The sequence below is a fragment of the Musa acuminata genome, chromosome BXJ3-6 (assembly GCF_036884655.1).
Source record: "Musa acuminata AAA Group cultivar baxijiao chromosome BXJ3-6, Cavendish_Baxijiao_AAA, whole genome shotgun sequence".
NCBI lineage: Eukaryota > Viridiplantae > Streptophyta > Magnoliopsida > Zingiberales > Musaceae > Musa > Musa acuminata.
The window spans coordinates 887,568-901,427 of record NC_088354.1 but is presented as its reverse complement, the minus strand read 5'-3'; the positions used below and the strand labels follow the sequence as shown (position 1 = coordinate 901,427).

At 34.7% G+C, this 13,860-nt stretch overlaps 1 protein-coding gene across 5 annotated transcripts; it reads left to right on the top strand.

Moving 5' to 3' along the window:
- The first annotated feature begins 5,206 nt into the window (after positions 1 to 5,206).
- Positions 5,207 to 12,277, top strand: LOC135582858 (uncharacterized). 5 transcript variants are annotated; one of them, XM_065157043.1, is made up of 6 exons: positions 5,207 to 5,419; positions 7,389 to 7,487; positions 10,190 to 10,386; positions 10,527 to 10,733; positions 11,634 to 11,693; positions 11,902 to 12,277. In XM_065157043.1, the coding sequence occupies exons 2-6, from the start codon at positions 7,394 to 7,396 to the stop codon at positions 12,061 to 12,063; spliced, it is 720 nt and encodes a 239-aa protein (XP_065013115.1). In that variant the 5' UTR covers positions 5,207 to 5,419; positions 7,389 to 7,393; the 3' UTR covers positions 12,064 to 12,277. The 5 variants fall into 5 exon arrangements, with proteins under 5 accessions (XP_065013115.1, XP_065013113.1, XP_065013111.1 ...); XM_065157041.1 differs by having other exon boundaries at positions 5,208 to 5,367; positions 10,196 to 10,386; XM_065157039.1 differs by having other exon boundaries at positions 5,210 to 5,367.
- The last annotated feature ends 1,583 nt before the right edge of the window (positions 12,278 to 13,860 follow it).

Below are 13,860 nucleotides of genomic sequence, written 5' to 3'. Positions count from 1 at the left end.
ACCGGTTCGAATTTTGCGGCCGAAGCGAACCGTAATGCTGATCATGTACCATTATCTGCGGTCCAATTGCCAATGGCGCGGAACGGTTCGCAATGACTTCGGCATGACATCACGATGAGAGCACGCTCAAGTCATGGTCGTTAGCCGTCGCCGAATTCCTGGTTTAATACCCGTTTGCGGTCTCGATCGAAACGGGCCCCCGCGACGACGAGCGCGTCCCACCACATCAACGTTGAGTGTGCCACTCGGACGAAGGGGGTCACAAACGTCTGCCGCACACGAAACAAAATATGCAGGGCGGCGCAGACCTCGCACTCAAGGAGGCGTGCCACAACGAGCTACGGCTTTGGGAGCTTGAAGGTCGGCGACGGGGCGTTGGATGCGAGCCACTCCTCCTCTTCCAGAACCATCGCCACTCGGTAAGCATGCGACGATCGTCAAAAAGATATGAGTTGTATTTATCTTACGGGGAGAACGACGTGCACGGGAGGTGCTCGACGAAACGTCTCACTCGTCTTGTGCAATGGGTAACACCGCGCATGTGCGCGGGACTGGGCTTCTTGTCTCGTAGGAGGACAAGGTTTGCTCACTCCCCAAGTCATTAATGGCTTTCCTACGCTTCAGTGGGTGGGTGGGTGGCTCCTAATGAAAGCCTTGCTTTCATTCTGTGAAACCTCCTTCACCTTCTCAAGAGCACACACGACAAGGGGGCTCCATCCCCGGTACGACCACCACATCACCTTTGATGATGTTAGATGGTGTTATGCTGACGATCGTCAACGAAATAGTGATTACGGTGAACATAATGAAACATGCCTTGAGATTAGCATAATTGATTGCAACGTAAGGTAGTGTCAATGAATTGATAAGATATCTTTTATGTCTGTTCTGAATCTTACGGTCGATTAAAATATTCATAAGGAGTGTTATTGGCCAAATCAGTGTTTCAATTTTATTAAATGATTATTTATAAATCAAACACCTTGTGATCATGATTAAAACCTATAGAATTCTACTTTCATTTGAACACTCTTAAGATTCCATTTATATTTTTCAGTGAGTTAAAAATTGAGAAAATGCAGTGAACATGTTCTGAAGCCAAATAAACGATCGAAAATTTTAATTATTGATTATTAAAAATTATAACACCTGTAGCTAAACAAGCCCTTTACTCTACACCTCCTCGATCCATACTTGTAGTTGTATGCTATATTGCCAAAAGTTTAAGTTGTTAGGAAAGGATCTAATATAATTATAAGGCTCAGCATCCTCTCTCATGTGCAAGTCCGGTGCTAGTCAAATAGAAGGAAGAGCGTTACTTATATATATCGGTTAAACACTAAGTGAAACAAAGAGCATGATTCATAAACTGTTCTAATACCATGATAAAGAATTTAACTGGGTGACCAGTAATCCAAAAACTTAGGAAAGATTGGTTCATTACTTACTCTGTTGATTTCCTCCCTATGCCTTCAATTAAGTTGCATGGATGACACACTGAAAATGATCACTGACAAGTGAAAGATATGTTTTATGTGATTGAGCTGTTGTATTCCTTTCACATGGGGGAACATCAGACTGAGCATGCACATGGAGATGTCCTACATGCAAACACTGCTCACCTTCAACAACACATTCAAGGTAACCCACAAGTAAGGAAAGCAATCTAGATCGACAATAATTCCATCAAACAACTGGGCAACTGTGTGTATATTTTGTCCAACAAAAGACAACACATTTTTGTTTGCCTCTTCTTTTTTTGATGGAAGAGACAACAGCTAGATCACAGAATGATCATTCACCATATCCTGGAACCAAACAACAACATCATCCAGCACAAGACAGACAATATCCTGTGGCAACTGGTGCAAAAAAGATCAAACTCCCTTGCATGGACAGCAAGCAAGGAGAAGAAATTTTGATTTATGATTCTGATTTCCAATAAATATAAATTCTAAAAAAAAATCAAGATGTTTGCATCTTGATAAACCTTGTTATTCTCCATTATTTCTTCACACATTAGTTACTTTTATGCATCCATAAGAAGTGGGGAACCTTTTGCATTTCTGTTATTTCAAATTCCATAATCCATTACAGAAATTGTAGAAATGGTAGATATCCTTAATTAACAAATGCATTCATAGTTATTATAAGACCCAATTATATATTTTTTGTAGAGATATAATGTCTCGAAATCAAACACAATATGGTGATCAATGTTTCCTGCATCCAATCAATTGAAACTATGTTCAAACTGTCAATTATCTTTTGGTGAGATTAGGCAAATTGTTCAAGTTTGATTCAAATCCAGGTCTGTGATTTGTAAGATCAAACCCAAGCCATAAACAAAGATAAGCTTTAATCTGAGACTATCATGTTAATTCAATTGAAGTCACTTTCCTTTTGGGTTCAAGGTTTCAAATACTTGGAGGCCTATTTGATTTGGGAGATATGATTTCTTGGGATATGAGAGAATATCTATAGGACAAATATCATGTCAAGGATGTTATCCTTTTTTTATTTTGTGTAATTTCACTATCACAATATCCACCATTAATTGTGTAAACTTTCTTCTTAGGAGTACTTGAAAAATCCTTTCTTTAACCATAATTTTTCTTTTTATACATGATTACTGATAATATTGATCTTTTGTATGATTGACTTGAACATCAAAGGAAGAACCACTAGAAATATTCCTGACATCCTCCCTCTATCTTGCATGACTTATCTTTTAATGCTTCAACCTTATTTTGTGAAATTATTGTAAGCTTCGGCAAAGACCATGTTGATGCTTATTCATTTGCGATGGACTATCTCAATCAGGAGAAGAGGCACGGTCAACTCGCAATATATTATAAATGCCTTGTCAACTAGATTAATTGAATTTTTGTGGTGTGACTCATGGCAAAGCACATCAGAAGGTGACACAGAAATTTCCATCTCAAGACCTACATTGATAGGGCAACAAAAATAGTAATCGTTCACCATTGATGGCTTGTTGGTCTTCATCGAAGGTCTTGAGGCTTGCTTTCTGCTTCAGCTTTATGAATAGAGTTGGGCCTTTATCTCATAGCAAGTATTTGAACTCCATTAGAAATGTTAATCTTATCGAATGACAGATATTACACCAACTCAATCCAAATCCGCTCCAGACCCATGGATACACAGGTTAGATTATGGATCTATTTGGTTATGCTATGTTCATGGTTTTACATTATTCTCCTTCTTTGTTCATTTCCTTCATTTGATTATCCTATGAATACGTGGGTTAGAATATGGATCTATTCGGTTATGCTATGTTCATAGTTTAACATTATTCTCCTTCTTTATTCATTTCCTGTATTTGATTATCCTATGCTCACACCTTAGAAACAAGAAGAGAGAGGACGTCTCCTTTTTGTTGTTGAAGTTTTTTCTACCTCCCTTACCCTTATTTCAAATGTCTGGGAGTCATGACTTGTTGCCTTCTGTAACATGTTATACAAGTGCATGTGTAGGATCATGTCAATGAGGATAAGATGTACGATAGACAAAGTGGTTGGGGAGGCTCTATTTGCGTTCATCTAGAAAGATAACAGTTAAGTGTTCATTTGGCATATGAACTCATAAAAGTTGCTGAGCTTCCCTGTGAAATAACTTGTTCTATCTCTTACAATGGAAGTTTCTTTGGACAATTTGCTAGAAATTAAACTGGTTTTCCACCGTGATCTGTATTACTGAGTATAGTTTTTCTTGTCATGGAGAACTTGGAGAGGAAGAAAAGGATTAAAAAGATGGTGTTGGCAACCTTTTCTTGGCATGAATCCTTGATGCCAAATTAAATGTCCTTGGAAGGATTTACGAGGAAGTGCAAATTCCACAAGCACCTGTTTATTTTCACTGGTTCCTCCCCATTGCTCTAAATCAAAATACGGATCAAAGATTCGAGAAGGTCAGAAGCATTAGGACTACCATTGAGTATTTTATGTTGACAAGCATTTTTAGATTTCTTAACTAAAACTAGGTTACTTGGAGGATAAGTTACATGAGAAAAAGAAATTAAGTGTTTATTGCTGTATAAATACTCTATACATCTTAAAAATTTGATGTGGTGGGGGTGTGAAAAATAAAACACCTCTTATGATTCTTCTCTTATAGATTTAGAGAGAGAAAATGAAAATTTCTTCATGGTTTATACATGAAGGGATGGATAGGGAACTTTGGGCTTGGGTTGGGAATAAAAAAAAGAGAATTGTTATCACATATAGAAGAATTCAAATTTTTTTCTTCACTAATATAGATAAAAGGTGTCTACTCATGTAAATCTTATGTTCATCATCTTTTAACTTATATTGTATTCCTTGTTCTTTTGATAGATATCAGTCTTCTTCCCTACGTTGAGGAGGATAAATTTGCGTGGAAGCTAACTGAAACCAGAAATCCAAAGCTTGGGAATTCCATAAGCAGAAGGAGAAAATAGGGTTGTAGCAGAATCCTGCAACAACTTCAACTTCAAATGTCTGATGAACCAGAAGAGCTTTGTGCAGTCAAATCAGCAGCTATACAATGGAAGATTCACTGACTTCATTATGACCACTTTTCTACAGACTCCGAGTTCACAGATGACCAACTTCTATTAGCACTAATGAGATAAAGAACCTTTAAATTATATCTTACTTGATGAGTGGAAACCAATAGGATGAAATGATTAGATCTTGTGTAGTGTGTCCCACCCCCCTCTCTGATAAAAAAGATTCAGCATATTAATGTACTTGGATTTGGACCTTCGAAAAAAGTTACCACAAGATGTAGTTATTAATCGTCCTTTGGAAAAGAATTAGACTTCAAATTGGATTTTTAGAATCCATAATTACTAGTAATTAACATGAATTTATTGGATAAATGCTAATAGGAGTGACATATATCAAGAATTTAAATAATCATGTATGTGCTTCTAATATTAGTAATTTATATCCACCCGTTAGTTTATTATGTGTATACGGTTGATGGTTAGATAATAATATTGAAATTTCAGGCCACACTGTTGCTCATTCAAAAAATTCATAATTATTCCCACTAAAATAAGTTTTAAAAAAATAGAAAAAAGTTAAATTATAAGTAAAAGTATAATATGTATTTAAAATTTTATTTTTTTTGACTCATTAATAATTAGCAGTAGTTCACATGAATTTATTGGATAAATGCTAATAAGAGTGACATCAATCCGTCACCGACATCTTCCGGCTTCTCCGCTTTGTCGCATTCCGCCCAATCATTCGCTGGCTTCTTTCCTCTCGTCTCCCCTGTATCCCTCGTCGAGGACGCGAATTAGATAAAGAAAGATTAGTGCGGTGGAGCGGTGAGATCGGAGTCTCGTTCGTCCGACCGGTACTTCCTCAGTCTGTTCACTTTCGTTCTCTCCAGTGTGCCAAGGAGGAAGGTTTTCTTGTTTTCTTCGTTTCTTGAGTCTCGTTCCTTCTGGATATTCGATAAAAACCTTTCTTGTTGAGTAAATGTTCGATTCTACTCGTGTTTTTCGTGCTTCGGTATTAATTGGTACCTCACGCTTGGGATCAATAGGTATGTGCTGCTTTCTGTTAGTTATGTTGGGGTTTAGTGATACTCTGGTGGCTGTGGGATCCTAAGATGAGCCGAGGCCCATCAAGCTCCTTAGTTGGTGTTTATGGAGTAGGAACTTAATGGGAGTTTCTGTATGCAACTTACTTCCCAGCTAAGTAATTAAATAGAACATACAATGTGGCTTTCTTTCCTCATTTCTCATGCTTTCTTTTGGTACAACAAATGAAATAAACTTGTTTCTGTTCTTTCTCAAGTTGTAGCTTAAATTATAGAGAAGGTGCTTCTTTATGGTGTTAAGATCACCTCTCCTTCTTGAAGGTTCCATGGCAAAGTCAGTGCACGAGGCTCCTGCCGTTGCAAAAAGGAAAATAGTAACTACCGTTGCGTTTTAATTGCTCAAGACTGGATGATGCAGTTGATTTTGCTTGTTATTTATGTTGCAAATACACCCTCACTTTTGATGTTTCTAATGATCAGACCAATGTAAATAAAGCCTTTAAACTTGCATGCCTCTCTTGGTTCACTACGGTTGTCGATTATTTTGGCAACTCCCTCTAATGGCTGAAGACTGGATGATAAAGTTGATTTTGTTTGTTATTTATGATGTAAATAACACAATCAGTTTTCATTTCTCTAGCAAAGATACCGATGTAAAGCCTTAAATTTCCATTACTCTCTTGGTTGGCTATGGTTGTCTATTATTTTTGGCTGCTTCTTCCTATTACCATATCTTTTTGTATTTTGTATTTGTGATTAAAAAAATAAATAGTAACTACTGTTGTGTGCTAATTGCTGCAGACTGGATGATGTAGTTGATTTTGCTTGTTATTTATGTTGCAAATAACACCCTCACTTTTGATATTTCTAGCAACCAGACCAATGTAAAGCCTTTAAACTTCCATGCCTCTCTTTTTTGGTGACGGTTGTCCATTATTTTGGCAACTTCCTCTTGTCCCATATCTTTTGTATTCGTGCTTTCATGATTGGAGCAAGACATGTTAAACTTCCTAAAGTTGGTAGTTTTCGTTTCATTTATTTTTTAGAATCACTACCATCAGTGGGGATGGAGGACCACTAACCCTAATAAGGGAGGAGATAGAATAGAAGTAGGGAATGCAGGAAGAGGTGAAAGAAGAGATTAAGGCAAATGATTAGTATACTATAGGAGGAATCAAAATGAGAGAGGCTCCATCAGGAGAAAACAAAAAGGATGCGTGAGGTAGAGTTAGAAAGAGGAATTAGGGAGAGACAAGGATGACAGAGCCAGTATGAAGACAGATATTAGAGGTAGCAGGGGGTTTGCCTTCTTGTTGGGGATTTTGACCAGTCAAGACTGGAAATATTTTCAGTTAGTCAGCATGGGGATATATAGTCAAATAGCCACTTGGATTAAGCTAACCTATCATGTTAGAATGTGGAACTAGAACTAATGGTAGTCTCATTTGTATTTAAGTACCACTTTTTGGTTTTATGGTGATTTAAATATCTTTAGGGGTTCTCTATAGTCTATAACATAAGTGTTATTAGCATGAGTCTGTCCTTTATGAAGGGTCCGGTGAGGGTTGATATAGATAGTCTTATCCTTATACATAGAGATTGTTTCCAAATCCTGGACACCTAAGTTGCAGAGGAGTAACCTCATTGTGTCACCGAGGCTCATTTTCATTAATGTTACCAAGAGAAAAGTCACTTAGTGCTAAACTTGTTCTCTTAATTAAATATTGTTTTGGCTTATTATGAAGTTATGTATTAAGTACAGTTGGCTCTGAAGAAGATTTTCTGCTATCCCAATTGCATTTGTCTTGATCTTTGGTAATTCATATTGGCAGGTTTTATGGCTTTGATAGAGGGGTCCTTCCTTCTTCTCCTACTTATTATTAGCTGGGCAGGTGCTGATGCCAGAAGCTTGGTGAACTTTGACGTTATGGGTATATCATGACAGCGATGTTTTTTCTTTTCCTAGTTTTTACTGGACATTTGGCTTCTTTTTTTTTTTCTGCTCCTGACAGTAAGCTAAGGGTTATTTTCTTTTTTAGGACTCACAATTAGGTCCCTAGCAATAAGCTTCCAATATAAAATCTTTTGATACAAAAAATTATTAAATAATTCTCATATTAAAATAATAAAAAAATCATGAACATCATAAACAATTAAAAAATGAAGGATGTTACACTATATCATTGACATCATAAACAATTCAAAAATAAAGAATATTACAGGTCTTAAATTGGTAATATTCATTAAGTCACTAATTCCAATCCTTGTACTTGTGGAGTGTGATGGATTTTCTCAGCAGAATCTTTTAATATGACTTTAAATTTCCTTAACCTAAAAAATTATGCTAATTTGACCTGAAGCTTTTCAGCGAGTTAATGCCTCAGTTCTGACCTTATTGTTGTTTTCTTATGCTTTATTTCTTTATATGATTGTAAAGGTTCCTCAACCACAACAATTTTTGTTTCTGTCCATATGCCTTGTATGGATTTCTTTTAATGAATTGTTGGCTAGTATTTGCACTTACAACTTCTTAGTTGAATGATCTTGGTTTAATGAACTTAGTTGAAGGCCTTCTAATTAACTGTCTGTAATGTCTACAGTCCTTTAACAAGTTCTTTCTTTTGAAATTCATGCACCATTAAACAGAATAGAAATTGTCAATGCACAGTTCTGGGTGGACATGGAAATCTATAGACTATGACCATGATAATGCAATACAAAGAATGATATTCACATTTGAAGCTGAATTTTAGACCAAAGAAGTTATGTATGTAACATATTGAAGCTGCCAGATATTTTTTGAGATGGTATCAGGACTTTGTTTTATTTGATTGGTAAACGCTAAGTGATATGTTTAAATATTCTAAAACTCCAAGTAGACAAAAAGGTATAGATCTTAAATGGCATCAATTTTGAGAACTCACAACATCAACACGTAGCTTAATTAATTTATTTTTTCATAGATTTCTCAGAACCAATAATAGTTGTGATGATGAAGAACCCTTTTCTTTTAGAAATTTAAAAGAATAGAGGAGATTTTAGTATAGTAAATAAATGTTGTAATACAGTAAATGACTGTTATACATCAAAAACTTATCTGCTTGCAGTGTTCTAGACACCAATCATCCCAATATAGAACCCATATTTCTATAGTAACCGTGCAATTGAAGTGTTAGATAATACAAAAACAGATAAAGACAAAATTTTCTCAAAGAATAGAACTTGAATTTAATTATGAAACCGATGATATTTTTCTTAATATGGAATATATATTTCCTTAATGTTATAAGCATACTTTCTGTTTTTCCCTTCTCTCTCTCTCTCTCTCTCTCTCTCTCTCTCTCTCTCTCGATATCTTCTCATCTATTTTTATATGCAGTGAGAAATTGATGATAAGCATTACAATAATATATGTAGACAACAATTATGATGGCTACAACAAATAGCAGACACAACAGCAGTATTGTCTCCTCTGGTTTACAATAATATATGTAGACAACAATTATGGCCACAACAAAGAGCAGACACAACAGCAGTATTGTCTCCTCTGGTTTACAGTTGTATTTTTTGGTATATTTTAATATTTCTTCCACCTTGGCTTCCTCTTCTTTTTCATCTTCCCTTCTTCTCTTTTTATATTTTTCTTCTTGTGAGGGGTCAAATTGTCTAGAATTAGCCGAACTTGACCAACCTGTGTTGAGTTTTATTGATTCTATCTGATACCATCAATTTCTGAGTGAGTAGAAGCTCAAGGTGTTAAATCAGTACTAGTCATTACCAATATGGATTAGGATATCTCACTAGATTTGACCAATGCTACAAACTATGACTTATATTCAAATCATCTAGAATTGTTCTGAATCTGTTGTCACCTTTATTTCAAAACTTTGCAGTGGACTATAAACAGTAAATATTTGATTGAAAAGCACATTATAGAATTGCATTTAGGGAGGCAGGTGCTATAGTAAATGGTAGTTTAACAAGTTTAGTGCACTGATGTTTAGAAAAATGCTGACATAAATTAACATGATTTGCGGGTAAAAGAATTTGTTATTCACTTAATTATTTTTTATGTAAAATAATGGATTCATACATGAAGATCTTTTCAATAGAATTATAGCTTAAGAAAGGTACCACTGAATTTCTTGAAGTTTCTAGATGCCAATCTCATTGTAGAATTGTAAACCTATCTCCCTTAGATTAGGTTGTATAATTGTTTTATTATAGGTTAAGCATAAAATTTTTGACTGATAAAAAGATTACGAAAGATTTCTTGTTCTCAGTAACATACCAGACTGGTAAGGCCTGGTGTATCAGAGTATATGTCAGTTTGTATCACACAATATCATTGAATAAGATATTTAAAAAATAAAAATGAATAGTATTATACTGTTATGAAACTCTATGCTTCAGTACCGGTACTTGGTTGGACCTGTTAATACTCAGTCCAAACCAGCTGACACGGTCAAGACTTGAAATTGTGTTAAATTATTTTATTTCAAAAAGATATTTCATTCAGCATACTTCTGTGTTTCAGTGGATGCCTATTGCCAAATTCTTACGACATATATAAGTTATACTGAATCTAGCTTCTAAAAGGCAATTATGTGAAAATTTATTATGTTGGTTCCAGTTACAGAAATAGGCCTTGAGACACCTCAAAATCAAAGTAAAATATCTAAAGCAGTTGATGGAAATGATAAATTGTGCACATTATGCGAGAGCTTTGTTGCACAGGCTGCCCAATATATTGGTGAAAACAAGACTCAAACCGAGATAATTGAGATGCTCCATCAAGCATGTTCTAATGTGGACCCTTTTGAGGAGCAGGTAGTTCTTTATATCACAAGTATTAAGTTGTTAGTGAGAATTCTATCTTGACTCAAAAGTTGCTCCATGCATATATGGATGCCAGAATTTGTTCCCTTTTTTGCTTTCATCTTACAACGTTCCCATAAGTTTTCTGGCAGTGTGTTATGTTGGTGGACTTTTATGCATCACTTTTCTTTGCCGAGATCTCTAAGATACATCCAGAGGTGTTCTGCACAAAGTTCAATCTTTGCGAGGAGATGGTTTCTGTTAATCTACCAAAAAATGATGATTCCTGGTTTTCCTGCTCCCTTTGTCATGATGTGGTTGCTAACGTACTTGTTAAACTGAAAGATCCTGACATCCAGGTAAATGATCATTTTCTGTGCCAATTCTGCTGTTCCAACTTCATTCGTCTCTCCATTTCAGTCTATCATATCCATAATATTAGAGAAGAGACTGTTGTCATTTTTAAGAACACTTTAACTAGCATTAGCTCAAGAAGGATTTTCTATTAGTAAAATGCATAATCTTCCATCAAATACCAACATTGTGTGGTCACATCAATAAAAGTTAGAATTGGACTCATCATTTTGTTTTTCAATCATTGGCCGAGTCCATTATAACAGTTATACAGATAATATATCATTATATTGTGATACATAATAACAATTATCTTTTCTTTGTTCAAATTCATGCAAGTTTTAGGGTGTTAATGAGTTCCTTTTTCTTTACTTTTCTGCATGTTATATGTTGGATGGACCAAGAGGATAGTCACATACTGATAGGATTGAAAGAGTTGGATTCTATTTATTGGGGTTGGCCCATAATATAGAAGCTTAAGCTTTTGGCTTGAATTAGTGTTTGACCGTCGACCAATTTGATTGAATGAACATGAGTCGCACTGCTGCAACGGGTAGGTGAAAAGCTCCAAGATGCAGATGATGTTTACCTTAAATAAGGGAAGACAATAAAAAACTGAAAAGGTCGGGTTACATATATTTGGTTTTGGGTTTGGCCCATAATTCTTTTGAGTTGAACAATTCAAACTCATCAATATTAGATTTCTCACATTTTTACTAAGGTCATCACATGCTGGGTCACAATCTTAGCATAGGCAATAAGCAGCATAGGCTGGCTTTTCTTGCTGGAAATTTTTTTTCCATTTTTTCTTTTGCTGAATGTTGTTGCAATTTCAGTCCACAACTATGCATGACTATCCAGATTACAAGTTTTTGATGTCTCCAAATACTTCATGAAATTGACAGTTTGAGGTAATTAAGATGCTTCTTGAGGGATGCAATGGGGTGCAGCATCATGTCAATGAGGTAAGCTTTCAAGCACTAAATGTTTGTAATAGAGGTAGAATTAGGGACTTGAAATATGAATCAACCTACATTTTCTTGAAATATTAGGTAGAACAGCATGTCTCATCTATGTTTCTTCACCATATGCTGTGGCACTTAAATCTGGTTTTCCAATCATCTGACTAAAGAACTTTGTTGCTCTATCTTTTTTACTTTCTTCTTTGGACAGTGCAAGAAGCTGGTCCTCCATTATGGCCCTCTGATCCTGGAAAATGGTGAAAATTTTCTGGAAATTACAGATGTTTGTGCTGCCATCCATTCATGCAAGACCAGCCAAGTCGAATTCATTGGCACTGCTTCCGCAGAACAAGCTTCCTTGATTGAAGAATAATTGTTCATATTAACACAATTAATATGGCTATAATGAGTGAAATGAACTACAAGGAAACACAATTAATGATTGAAGAACTCTAGAACTGATAATGGATAATGTTATGTTAGTAGAGTACATAGGTGTGTTTATGTATTCTAGTTTTTGTCTGATCTATTGTCAATGTGAAACCATGTTTATGTTCTAGTCTATGCAGATAATACTACTTTTATCACCTTATTTTTCCCTTTCTTTTCATCTAATGTTTTTTTGTGTTTTCGAGTCAAATGACTTACAAAGATGATAGACTATTTGTTAAAGTTATATTGTGATATATCAGGTCATTCTTATTTCATTCTAGGTCAAACTACTGAACATCCAAATTTAATCATGACTTGGGTCTGATGATTATTGGGGTGTTATAAAATTTTTTATTTAAGGGAGATCAAATCGTAACATCGTGCATGCAAGGTCAACTAAGTTGAATTGATATCGGGCTAATGTTAAGTTGGTAGAGTACATTGGTGCACTTATGTGCTCTAGTTTATTGTTTGATCTTAATTGTAATGTGGATCATGTTATTTATGTTATCTACTTTTATCCTCTTATTTTTTTCTTTCTTTTCATCTAATATATTTTTCTAAGATAAATGGCTTAGAAAGATGATAGATTATTTATTATTGAAGTTGTCCTATGATATGTGAGGTCATTCTTATCTTATTTTATGTTAAACACATCTTCCAACTTCATTCACGAGTATTTCTTTTCTACTCAAACCTTCTTATTATGCCTAAATATTAGATCAATTCTAATATCATTTGTCATGACTCCTCCTCGATGGGTTAATTGACTTGTTCACTTCTTTTGGTCCAAACCATTAACTAAAAATGTTTAAGTTAAAGTTGACAATAGTACACTCATCAAACTCTTATAAATTTATTTTAATCTTGTTCACTTCCTACGTGTGACTAATTAGAGTATTACAAACTCTCCACTTGAGATTCTTGTTAAGGCCTAGTATAGCTTAAATCAAATCCTAACATGATAGATGCTAGTATTGGCTTGAGCTTCATAAATTCTCTAGCTCCATTCATGCGTATTATTTTTCTACTTGAGCTTTCTTTATGATAAATCTTCTAACTTCATCCATGAATAACCAAAATATTAAAAAATCAACTATCATATAGATCACTAACTGAATCTCCTTGCTCAATAAATTTAGAAAAACCACAAGAGGAAACAAAGTCCATAAAAAAAAAAAAAAAAGGCCTCTTAACACCAATTATATTTATTAGACTGATTGATATCTTACGTATGAATACTAGAATATATTTAACTGACACTACAGATGTAGCAAAGTGATACTGCATTAAACTAGCAAACTACAGCTTCAAATCAGAGCAACCAGATTCATGCCAGCAGGCATCAAAGAAAAATAATAATAAAAACTTTAATTATATATATACATAATAATGGTTTGTTAAAGATTATACATATCTTTAGCTAAAAGAAATTAATGTTAAAAATAAAAAGGGATATATGTGTTATTTTTTAATTATATATAATATCTTAATATTTGGATGAATTATCAAAAAAACCTTTTTAACTTTGAAAAATTCCTACATAATATTTTTTAATGATTATTTTTCCCCTATTAGTCATCGTGCCTTCGTTTTGCCCACTCCTCTGCCCTATTATGCGATAGCTGCTATCCCCTCGTCGTCCCTAATTAGTTTCTAACGAACATCATTATTATATAATGGGGCTAATGGGTTGGGCGATAAGTGAATTAAGGATATGGTAGAATTTTTTTAATGT